This window comes from Oncorhynchus clarkii, chromosome 12 (genome assembly GCF_045791955.1).
Source record: "Oncorhynchus clarkii lewisi isolate Uvic-CL-2024 chromosome 12, UVic_Ocla_1.0, whole genome shotgun sequence".
Classification (NCBI taxonomy): domain Eukaryota; kingdom Metazoa; phylum Chordata; class Actinopteri; order Salmoniformes; family Salmonidae; genus Oncorhynchus; species Oncorhynchus clarkii.
In genome coordinates, this window is record NC_092158.1 from 78,430,426 (window position 1) to 78,443,358 (window position 12,933).

At 44.4% G+C, this 12,933-nt stretch overlaps 1 protein-coding gene across 2 annotated transcripts in view; it reads left to right on the top strand.

Annotated features, from left to right (window-relative positions):
* LOC139421396 (microtubule-associated serine/threonine-protein kinase 1-like) overlaps positions 1-12,933 on the top strand; it is a 62,369-nt gene that overhangs the window by 30,608 nt on the left and 18,828 nt on the right. For both annotated transcript variants that reach the window (XM_071172254.1, XM_071172255.1), the window contains exons 3-10: positions 5,569-5,666; positions 5,787-5,862; positions 6,448-6,520; positions 8,703-8,939; positions 9,314-9,523; positions 10,156-10,257; positions 12,463-12,595; positions 12,725-12,792. In XM_071172254.1, the coding sequence (XP_071028355.1) occupies positions 5,569-5,666; positions 5,787-5,862; positions 6,448-6,520; positions 8,703-8,939; positions 9,314-9,523; positions 10,156-10,257; positions 12,463-12,595; positions 12,725-12,792 (997 nt within the window). The remainder of the gene's footprint in view (positions 1-5,568; positions 5,667-5,786; positions 5,863-6,447; positions 6,521-8,702; positions 8,940-9,313; positions 9,524-10,155; positions 10,258-12,462; positions 12,596-12,724; positions 12,793-12,933) is intronic.

Below are 12,933 nucleotides of genomic sequence, written 5' to 3' on the forward strand. Positions count from 1 at the left end.
CATCATTCAGGGCGGCAGGTAGCCTAGTGGTTAGAGCGTTGGGACAGTAACCGAAAGGTTACTGGATCAAATCCCTGAGCTGACAATCTGTCGTTCTACCCCTGAATAAGGTAGTTAACCCACCGTTCCACGGTAGGCTGTCATTGTAAATAAGAATTTGTTTTTAACCTGTTGCGACAAGCAATCCTGTATCCGGGATCTTAAGTATAGCCTCAAGCTCATTAGCATAACGCAACCTTAACTATTCATGAAAATCGCAAATGAAATGAAATAATTATATTGGCTCTCAAGCTTAGCCTTTTGTTAACAACACTGTCATCTCAGATTTTCAAAATATGCTTTTCAACCAAAGCAAAACAAGCATTTGTGTAAGAGTATTGATAGCATAGCATTAAGCCTACCATTCAGCAGGCAACATTTTCACAAAAACAAGAAAAGCATTCAAATAAAATAATTTACCTTTGAAGAACTTCGGATGTTTTCAATGAGGAGACTCTCAGTTAGATAGCAAATGTTCAGTTTTTCCAAAAATATTATTTGTGTAGGAGAAATCGCTCCGTTTTGTTCATCACGTTTGTCTGAGAAAAACCCCAGAAAATTCAGTCATCAAAACACCAAACTTTTTTCCAAATTAACTCCATAATATCGACAGAAACATGGCAAACGTTGTTTAGAATCAATCCTCAAGGTGTTTTTCACATATCTATTCGATGATAAGTCAATCGTGGCAGTTTCTCCTCTGAATAACATGGGAAAATACATGCAGCTGGAGATTACGCACCAATTTCGACGGAGGGACACCTGGTAAATGTAGTCTCTTATGGTCAATCTTCCAATGATATGCCTACAAATACGTCATAATGCTGCAGACACCTTGGGGAAACGACAGAAAGTGTAGGCTCGTTCCTGGCGCATTCACAGCCATATAAGGAGACATTGGAACACAGCGCCTCAAAAATCTTGCTCACTTCCTGTTTGAAGTTTCATCTTGGTTTCGCCTGTAGCATTAGTTCTGTGGCACTCACAGACAATATCTTTGCAGTTTTGGAAACGTCAGAGTGTTTTCTTTCCAAAGCTGTCAATTATATGCATAGTCGAGCATCTTTTCGTGACAAAATATCTTGTTTAAAATGGGAACGTTTTTATCCATAAATTAAAAGAGCGCCCCCTGTATCCAAGAAGTTAATAACTGACTTGCCTGGTTAAAAAAAACCTGTACATTTAAAATGTCATTGTATGCTGTAGTGTTAAGATTTCCCTTCACCATGAAAAACAGCCTCCTCCACCACATTTTAAAATTGGCACTATGGGGCAGGTAGCATTCTCCTGGCATCCCCTAAACCCAGAGATGTCTGTCAGACTGCCAGATGGTGAAGTGTGATTCATCACTACAGAGAATGCGTTTCCACTGCTCCAGAGTCCAATGGCGGCGAGCTTTACACCACTCTGCACATGGTGATCTTAGACATGTGGTGGCTGCTCAGCCATGGAAACCCATTTCATAAAGCTCCCGATGAACAGTTATTGTGCTAACGTTGCTTCCAGAGGCAGTTTGGAACTCATTAGTGAGTGTTGCAACCAAGGACAAATGATTTTTACGCACTACACTCTTCACCACTCAGCGGTCCCATTCTATGCACTTGTATGGCCTACCACTTCGCGGCTGAGCCGTTGTTGCTCCTAGACGTTTCCACTTCACAATAACAGCACTTACAGTTGACCGGGGCAGCTCTAGCTGGGCAGAAATTTGACGAACTGACTTGTTGGAAAGGTGGCATCCTATGACGGTGCCACGTTGAAAGTCTCTGAGCTCTTCCGAATGGGCCATTCTAATGCCAATGTTTGTCTATGGAGATTGCATGGTTGTGTGCTCGATTTTATGCACCTGTCAGCAACGGATGTGGCTCAAATAGCCACATCTACTCATTTTGAGGGATGTCCACACCTTTTTGGCCATGTAGTGCATCTTAAATTGCATGTGTGTACGTTTGCGTGCGTGTGTACATATATGTGTGAACACTTAGCCATATTTATTTCCCACGGCATTGAGAGTGCATTTATCCTGCTAGTCTGAGAACCACAGAAGTAGAATCTCAGCCAGTGAGGCTCTTTGTACTCTGGGTTTCTCACTGATGCCTCTGAGCGCCCTGCACTCCTTTAAATAGCCCCAGTTGCTGAAGAAACAATTAACCACAAACGTGATGAAAGCCAAGTGAAACAGTGTTTAATGTGCTCGCCGCCGCTTTCTGGTCCCACCATCATCTGCAGTGAAATTAAACGTTAATTAATACGTCTCCAAAGCCTCTCCCTCACGTTGAATTAGGACTGAATCTGGAGAGGCCCAGTGCTGGGGATGAGGGCCACAAATTAGGATTACAGAGGCATCCATCAGTAGCAAAGACTAAAGAGTTGAGACCTTAAATGACCATAACTATAAGCTTGATGACGGATCGTATTTTATAGGATAGGTAATGAAAACAAAAATGAATGAACTCACTTTGGTTAGTGGTTGGGTATATTTGGGTTTAGGCTAACAGCTGGTTTTGTGATCAACTATTTATCAACATTCTCAGTAATAACCACAAGCACAGGAGTACAATCTTCACAACTGAAACAAACAGATAGAGCAAACACAGGGGTTGATTGAACTGATTTGTTGCAGAGTCATGCTAATCATTAGCATTACCTGCAGCCTGACTAGACTGTCTGTGATTGGTTGCTAGCAGCACTCTGTTACTGTCTCCCAATGGAATAGAGGAGGTTGTCTCTGCGACTGCCTCTGTGTCTGTCCGACTGGGTGATCCTACAGTCAGCTCACGTCATGACTCAGCAATCAGCCTATTAGTCCCAGTGACTCTGCATTTATTCAGACTGAAAACACTCCTCTGAAACAACGTCAAAGAAACTGTGTGTGTGGCGGTGGGGTGTGGTGATAGTGGGGGGGGATGTGTGTGGTCAAGGAGAGTTCCTCTCACGTATCTGCCTGTGTGCTGGGAAAGGCTGAATGGATATGCCTGGTGCCCTAAATTGATGACATATGTCGTGTAGCAATAGTTGAGTGGGGATTAGAATTCTTCTCGGGTCCCAAGATCTGACCCGAGACATAGTTGTGTTCTGTGGGTGTCACTGTACAGTAGTCTGATACCCCATTTCATGGGTGCACACTCTATAGGCAAGGCTGTACATATGCATATATTTATGCCACCAATTAACTGTTTTTTTACTGTTTATTGTCAAATAAATAAATTATTGTATTTATTTTTAAGTTATATAACAACATTCCAACCTTGTTTAGCATTAATATCTAGTCTAAATATGGCATTATTCCACTATCTCGATCTGTTTTGGTCAGTATTAATTGGGGACTTTAATTTTTAAGGTGAAGCAAAAATTCCACTATTGTGGCTAATCCTTATTGTGGCTAGCTTCACACAGGTGTGGGACACAACTGCTGCCTCTCTGCTACTGCCCAGTCGGAAGGAAGAAAGAGTGGGAATTGCACCTCGATGGAATTGCACCACTGTTGCACTGGTCATCAGCATCTGTTTGTCGTTGAGTTAGCAATTGGATTGTCACGGTAACAGTCAACCATCAGACCGAATATGGATGACTATTTAAATCAAGTGTTATCAAGTGTTACTTGATGACATCATGACAACTTGGGGTCAGTGGGTTCAGAACAACAATGACAAAAACTGTATACAGAAAAATACCCAAAAGGGCACTTGAGGAGTGGGAGGGCAAAGGGGACGGTCCTCTGACACAGGTAGACCCCCCCCCCCCCATCTGTGCCACTGGTATAAAGTAGCTTCTCTGGATCCCCACATGGTAGGAGCTCATCCTCCCGTTAACCAGACAGGCACTAACAAAGTATAGACTGCTGATCACTGTCCATGGTGCTGAAATTGCGACATCTATTCGATGATGGGCTTTCTATGGTAGCAGAAAGGAATGTAGCCGAGAGCTTTAGCTAATGGATAAATGTTTATTGGTAGGCCTATTTGGTCATCCTTTCCTCATGTTCACATTTCACGACACTATACATGGTGTCGCAATGCTGCCATCTTTAGACTACTTGCTGGCGGCAATAACGTAATTACTTGTTCAGTAATTAATGTTGGAAATTCAAACATTGCAAATTGTTAAATAACTTTTTGGATGCAATTTATCTCTTTCAATAATATATTGAAGGAGAATGAGAGACACAATTAAATATGTTGTACAATTGCTGTATTTGAAGCACCATTCCCTTCTGCCCAGTTTCCCGGATGTTGCTAGAGCAATCAAGCTGTTTTTACCAACCCTGTAACTGTCGCTTCTGCAGAGAGATAGTTTTCTAAACTTAAACACATGAAGAGCTAGGCCTGCCTGAGAACCATTAGGCTCCCGGTCTGATGTGCGCTTTTGAACACGTGAGTAAGCTTCATTCATTGCTCTGGCGCCGTCGTAGCCTTGACCATGGAATTTGTTCACTGATATCCCCTTACTTTCAATCAGTTAAATGTTGCATTGTTCGAGGCTTGAGGCACTTTTTGGGAAGGAAAATCTTTCCGCGCTACAGAGGGCTACACCGGTCCGCTAATAAAGGACTAGTAAAGGCCCAGTGCGCCACTTTTGTGAAGAAATGTATTTTTTATTTGTTATTATTATTATTTATTATTTTATTCAGAGTTTTTATTTAGGGGGATTTTCAGCACCCTCAGCACCCCTACTTCCTGCGGCTATGGCAACAGGCATGTCTGTATAACCTCTCCCCTGTGTGACAGAGGTAGGATGTGGAAAAACAGCAGGACTCTTCCCGCATTAACATGCTATATGGAACTAGGATTATCTTTCTAACTGGTTGTAGTTATACACTTGCAGTGTCCCACGAATCAGCAAGTTGGACTTTTTCGAGTTTCGTATTTCCGACCAGCATATGAACGCAGCATCTCTCCTCCTTTCCTTGACGGTAAAGCCAAGCCACACTGACTGACTGGTAGTGCATACAGTATTAAAGAGGAGTGGATGGGGCAATATGTCATAGTGCTGGTGATGGAGCTATCTGAGTGTGTTTTAAATGGATCTGAGCTGTGGGCTTTTAGAGTGCCATTAAAGAGGCATCGTGCCATTACTGAGAATGCCTGTGTGTGACTCAGATAGAGTCATCATGTGTAGTACAACATGGAGGAGAGTGTGTGGAGTGGAGGTTCCAATTAGGGTTGAGGTTCTCCCATGGATTTGAGAGGATCCTGTTGTCTTCCCCCTCTCTCTCTCTCTCTCTCGCTCTGTATCTCTCCCCCCTTCCTACTCTTCACCCTTATCTTGCATGAGAGGAGACGGCTGGGGATTGATGGCAAATTGAATGTTCTTTATCGTCTTGTTCCTCCTGCAGTGAGCCCTGCATACACACATGTCCACACACACAAACACACACTTGAACACACTAAACCACAGACAAACACACACACATACTTGCAGTAACACACTCTATCTTTTATGTACCACACTAAACCTTCACAGAAGGTCTCCTACTAATACATCATTGTTCATAAAACTCCCTCTATTTGTCTTTCTCTGTGTTTCCAGTTGTCGTACCAGTAACAGGAAGAGTCTGATCCTGACCACCACCTCCCCCACTCTGCCCCACCGCCCACACTCTCCTCTGCCCCTCCCTGGACACCTCGGTACGTACTACAGCCATCTCGGACTGGAAACATCTTACTGTAAACACGTCATTATACAGTACCTCTCCCCCTCTTTCATGCTCTGTCTGTTTCTCTATTCCCATTCCTTTATATTTCCAGGAAGTAGCCCTCTGGACAGCCCACGCAACTTCTCTTCCAGCACCGCGGCACACTTCTCATTCGCCTCTTCCAGAAGGTAACAGCTCCCTGACACTGTGTGTATGCATGCGTGTGTATGTATGTGAGAGAGGGAGGGAGAGTTGAATACCTGTTCGATGCAGGTCTAGCACCTCCCAGTGAGAATGATCACACCTCTCAGAGTCAGTGGTGAGAGGAAGCCAAAGAGCCTAGCCAGGAGGTAGGAATGTGTGTATGTATGTTTGAGATACACAACAACATACACATGTGAAGAGGTCCAATCCAGTCATCCCTTCTCTTCCCAGTCAGTCAGTCAGTCAGAGTTAGAGGAGCAGAGGCATGAGCAGTAATAGCTTTTTGTACTCACTGTTCGTGTTTATCAAATCTTTCTGCCAGTCTGTCACTGCAGCATGCTGCAGCCCCATAGAAACACAATGGCCAGGCCACTCCACTCAATTCCCTCTCCCTTCGGATGGCTCTTAAGACTAACACAATACGGTGGATCAGTTGTGTTATACAGGGTGCAGGCACCACCTCATTCGCATATTTCCATATTAGTTCGATTGGTGGATGCATTGAGGATGTTGGGCATAAGTCTGATGCTCTCAGGTTTATTACTATACATTGTTTTTCTCCTCTGAAGGGCGGATGGTCGACGATGGTCCCTGGCATCTCTGCCCTCCTCTGGATATGGCACCAACACACCCAGCTCCACGGTAGCACAGATTTACTCTGCTTTGTCTGACTTACTTCACTTTCTCTGTCTCCTTTCTCTTTCTAACACCATGGCACACTCTTACTGTCTCTGTCTCCTTTCTCTTTCTAACACCATGGCACACTCTTGCTGTCTCTGTCTCCTTTCTCTTTCTAACACCCTGGCACACTCTTACTGTCTCTCTCCTTTCTCTTTCTAACACCCTGGCACACTCTTACTGTCTCTCTCCTTTCTCTTTCTAACACCATGGCACACTCTTACTGTCTCTGTCTCCTTTCTCTTTCTAACACCATGGCACACTCTTACTGTCTCTGTCTCCTTTCTCTTTCTAACACCATGGCACACTCTTACTGTCTCTGTCTCCTTTCTCTTTCTAACACCATGGCACACTCTTACTGTCTCTGTCTCCTTTCTCTTTCTAACACCATGGCACACTCTTACTGTCTCTGTCTCCTTTCTCTTTCTAACACCCTGGTACACTCTTACTGTCTCTGTCATTGCCTCAGGGTCTTCTTCAGTTTCTCTCTCTCATTCACACACTCATAGACACACACACATACCGGCACACACATCATCTCTACCCACATTTTCTCTGTCTTTGATTCTCCTCCCTCAGGTCTCTCTCTCTCTCTCTCTCTCTCTCTCTCTCTCTCTCTCTCTGTTTTCCTCACTTATGTAACACAACATCAGAGGCCTGGGGACTGCTCTCGTCTGGCCAGTGAGAGAGGGAGGAACAGACGAGGGTAGCTAGATAAGTACCAGACCGGTGGGATAAGAGAGGAGAGTAGAAAAGAGGAGAAAATAGATAGCGCAAGTACATGCTGTTCGGTGCCCAATTCACCACAGGCTCTATTTAGCTAAATACCCCCACTGGAAATAATACGCCAACAAACAACACATATATATCTGAATGAGCCCAGACATGGAACTTAGTATGGAGCTGACAGGGTGGCTTCAAATCAAATCAAACTTTATTTGTCACATGCGCCAAATACAACCTTATCGTGAAATGCTTACTTGCAAACCCTTAACCAACAATACAGTTCAAGAAAGAGTTAAGAAAATATTTAACAAATAAACTAAGTGTATAAAGTAACACAATAAAATAACAATAACGAGGCTATATACAGGGGGTACCGGTACCGAGTCAATGTGCGGGGGTACAGGTTAGTTGAGGTAATTTGTACATGTAGGTAGGGGTAAAGTTACTATGCATAGATAATATACAGCGAGTAGCAGCAGTGTACAACACAAATGGAGGATCAATGTAAATAATCCGGTGGCCATTTCATTAGTTGTTCAGCAGTCTTATGGCTTGGGGGTAGAAGCTGTTAAGGAGACTTTTGGCCCTAGACTTGGCGTTCCAGTACCGCTTGCCGTGCGGTAGCAGAGAACATTTTTGGGGCTTTCCTCTGGCACCGCCTAGTATATACAGTAGGTCCTGGATGGCAGGAAGCTTGGCCCCTCTGTAGCGCCTTACGGTCAGATGCCGAGCAGTTACCATACCAAGCAGTGATGCAACCGGTCAGGATGTTCTCAATGGTGCAGCTGTAGAACGTGCCCTCTTCACAACTAGTACCAGTCCTACCACAGAGTCCCCTCCTCTCCCCTGGGACTGAGTCTGATCATGGCTATGGTGGAGACAGATCCATTTGGGAGTGAAAACTGTGCTTTTTCAATACCCTGGCAGACATATTGAGAAAGCAGCATCGATGAATAACAGAACATTTATAACCATGAAATGCAGTGACAGAGATAATCTTCTCGTCCTTCCATCCATCCTTGTCCTGATTGTTTTAAGCAGGGATGCCAATTGGGATTGATTTGGGATTGAGCCTGTGGTGAATGTCAAGTCCCATTGCTTTGACTCAGCAGGTAAATGAGTCTGTGTCTGAAAGGGACAGATTAATGTAGCAGACCCTGGTGCTGTGCTCACTTCATTAGTGTCTCTCTCTGTCTCTCAGAGGTGAGACAGATGGATGAGGTTAACTGTCCCCACTTCCCAGTATAGCCACTACCAGAGCCACCAGAGTACATGATTAGCTATGGTTCTGGCCAATACAAAAACTGGATTTCATGTATGAGAGAACATCAATTGTCTTCTTCTTTTGTCTTCTGTCCAACAACTCCACTCTTCCTCCCTTCTCTTTCTCCTCCTTCTCTCTCTCTTCCTCCCCCTCCAGTCCTCCAGCTCATCTCAGGAGCGGCTGCACCAGCTGCCCTTCCAGCCCACCATGGACGAGTTGCACTTCCTGTCCAAGCACTTTGGCAGCACGGAGAGCATCACCGACGATGATGGGGGCCGCTGCTCACCACACATGCGACCGCGCTCCCGCAGCCTCAGTCCTGGACGCTCCCCCTCCTGCTATGACAATGAGATCGTCATGATGAACCATGTGTACAAGGAGCGCTTCCCCAAAGTAAGACATGACACACGCACAGACGCACATCCACACACACACACAAAACATAATTGTCTCTCACACTTTCAAGTGCAAGTAAGGATAAGGATTGGTTATAGCACACTGGTATCAAAAGGAAGCAGGTTATGGTGTTTGCTCAGTGTGGTACTGTATGTCAGAGAAACTCTCTTCTATGGAAGTTGAGGGGAAACGAGGCTGCCTCCTCTCTGATTTGTATGTCAGGAGTTATGTCTACTTTTAAACAGGTGGAAGTGAGAATGATGGAAATACCACGGGTCAATGGAGCGAAACTGAACTATTTCAGTTTTGAATGTAAAATATGAAATGGGTAAAACTCTCCTAACTCTGTTTCCTGTATCTCCCTCTCCCAGGCCACGGCTCAGATGGAGGAGCATCTAGCAGAGTTCATCAATGCCTTCTCCCCTGAGAGCGTGCTGCCGCTGGCCGACGGGGTCATCAGCTTCATCCACCATCAGATAGCAGAGCTGTCCAGGGACTGCCTGTCCAAAGCTCGCGAGGGCCTCATCACCACTGTCTACTTCTTTGAGCTGCAGGAGAACCTGGAGAAGCTGCTCAATGACGTGAGTCACAGAAACTCTGCAACTATAGGCTAAGATGTCATGATAGGTGCCAGGACAGGTCAGTTCTGGGGTTATAGAGCTGCCCATAAGCCACTCTTATGTTGCAGTGTATAACATCAGCATAGCCCTGAGTGGAATTGTTGAATGGGAGCCACATTGTCTTAATATCAGGCTCTTCTCAGGTCTGGGTGGCCTAGCTGCAGGCTGCTGAGAGGCACATTTAGTTCCTATCATCTCATTTCAAATGACAGCACTACGCCTTTCAGAAGGATAAGAATGAGTAAAGGAGTAAAATAAGGCTAATTGTGTAATAGTGTGTTTGATTTGTGTGAGCAGATAGAACCTATCACGGAACTTCCTCTGCATCCCTGGTTTGGCGGGTTGATTAAATCGGTCTGATTATTTTGGGTTGCCAGTATTCTGTTTGATTGGATTAGTTTTGCCTGGAATATGACTGTTCTCACATCCAGCGCTGCTGCCAAGCTTTGATTTATTTTGTATTTTTCTGTCTGTCGCTGTCTCTCTCTCTCTCTACTTCTCTCTCCCTCAACGTTTCTCTCTCTCTCTCTACTTCTCTCTCCCTCAACGTTTCTCTCTCTCTCTCTTTCTCCATCTATTTCTCTCTCTCTCAGGCGTACGAGCGATCAGAGAGCTCAGAGGTGGCCTTCGTCACAGAGCTGGTGAAGAAACTCCTCATCATCATCTCTCGCCCAGCAAGGCTGCTGGAGTGCCTGGTGAGAACAGAAAACAGAACTCTCAACACAATCACAGTCATGGTAATGGTCATGAGAGTGTTCACAGTCACATTCACGGTCCATGGCTCCACTAATTATTTAACAGACCATATCCCTGGCCTGGACCAAAGACAAATTCATTTCCTTAAATAAATATGAGCACAAACAGTCATTATAAACATTTAAACAAGGGGTTTATTACACAGTAGGGCAAAAATACTGAGCTCCAACTAAGCACCTTGATAAAAGGCCCAATATGACTGGCTAGCAATCCCATTTGCATTTAGATTAAAATTCCAGTTGCCTTGCTACAGTATTACAAATACCAGCGGCCCCCTGAAGTCCTGTCTGAGTCTCACAGACCGTGACTGTGTCATTTAAAGTTTGAGCCTGTGGGTGTAGCCCAGACTGACTCAGGGTCTCTGGTAGAGCAGTAGTCCTGTCCTCTGGGTGAACGCAGCCAGCAGGCCTCATGAACTTGGCTTCCATCCAACCTTTTTATGTGCGTAGAGGACATGTTGGATAAAAAAATGTCATGACAGGCCTCAGTGAACCTTCCAAATGTCGACCAAACAAAATACGTTAGACAAGCCCTTACAAAAAAAGATTGCAATTTTGAAACTGCAGTAAAAGTGCAGTAACTGCAGTTGACTGTGGTGTTTTAGACGCAGTAATTGCAGAATAACTGTAGTGTACTGCAGTTGAACTGCAGTTATACTGCACTCTAACTGCTAAATTACTGCTGTAAATAAAACAGTGGTATTTTGGACGCAGTATTTGCAGCATACTGTAGTTATACTGCACTCTGACTGCTAAATTACTGCTGTAAATAAAACAGTGGTATTTTGGACGCAGTATTTGCAGCATACTGTAGTTATACTGCACTCTGACTCTTTTATGCTAAAATTTTGAAATAATAACCCTTCAAATGGAAGTTAAGTTAACTTAGAGTCTTGCAATGACATGTGTATGGTCCTCCCACTACAACTCGTCAGGGAAGCATGCAGTTTATTAGGCTACAGATTCAATCATTTATGATGAACTTCACAGGGTGGTGAAAGTGCAAGGTCATGATCTTGATGCTCCTTTCCAATAAATAACGAGGGTCTTATTCTGGTGACATCATCATCGATGCAATAATCAATAATCTCATCAACTCAATTCTGGATCTCGAAGCCAGTTCTACTGCATTACTTTCATTGTTTCCCTCTAGAGACTGATTTATACCTGGGACACCAGGTGAGTGCAATTTATTATCAGGTAGGACAGAAAACCAGCAGGCTCCTGGCCTCGTAGGTTAAGAGTTGAATACCCGTGATGTAGGCTATGCGTGTGCTCTAGCCAACAGCGTGCAGGGCACAGAAACAGTACCGTGCCAATACCAGAGTGGGCACAAATCAAATCAAATCAAAGTTTATTTGTCACGTGCGCCGAATACAACAGGTATAGTAGACCTTACAGTGAAATGCTTACTTACAGGCTCTAACCAATAGTGCGAAAAAAGGTGTGTGTGTGTGTGTGTGTGTGTGTGTGTGTGTGTGTGTGTGTGTGTGTGGGTGTGTGGGTAAGTAAAGAAATAAAACAACAGTAAAAAGACATTTGAAAATAACAGTAGCATGGCTATATACAGACACCGGTTAGTCAGGCTTATTGAGGTAGTATGTACATGTAGGTATGGTTAAAGTGACTATGCATATATGATGAACAGAGAGTAGCAGTAGCGTCAAATAGGGGTTGGCGGGTGGCGGGACACAATGCAGATAGCCCGGTTGTGCGGGAGCACTGGTTGGTCGGCCCAATTGAGGTAGTATGTACATGAATGTATAGTTAAAGTGACTATGCATAAATGATAAACAGAGAGTAGCAGCAGCGTAAAAGAGGGTGAGACTCTGATGACTCTGATGACTCACTCGCTATATAAAACATTTGGGGTGAGAAAATCATCAGTAGAGTTGAAAATGTGATGGAAACCCATTTAACTAGTATTTTATATTTGGTACATGCATAGATGCGGGAAGTAGAAAAATCTGAATAATTATTTGAAAAAAATGTCTTCAAAAAAGTAGTGCACTGGGCCTTTACTAATCCAGTATTAGCGGACTGATATCGCGTCTGTAGTGCGGCAATAAAATTAGTTATATCTTGATTCAAGCAGTGTTATACCTGTGTCACACTGAATGTGGTCCCCCTGTTCCTGTCCCTCAGGAGTTTAATCCAGAGGAGTTCTACCACCTGCTGGAGGCAGCAGAGGACCACGCCAAGGAGGGACACCTGATGAAGACGGACATCCCTCGCTACATTATCAGCCAGCTGGGACTGACACGAGACCCTATAGAGGGTGAGCGAGAGAATGAGTCCGAGAGAGAGAGAGAAAGACAAAAACTTGACTTGTGTTGACTACTGTTGCTCTCTCACTCTATGTATTGCTGAAATGCAGCTCATAGGTACTCCCTCTGTATGTCCCCAGAAATGGTGAACCTGGACAGCTACGACAGTGAGGGACCTCTCACCCCAGAAACAGATGACTCAACAGAGGTGAGAACCTTGTCCCTACTCCACCTCTTCTCAGCCCACCCACCATCAACCCCCCTCTCCCTCTGTCCCTTTGGGTTAAGTCAAACTGTAGTCCAAGGTCCTGCTGACTCTAATGAATATGCTTCCTCTACTAATTACTTG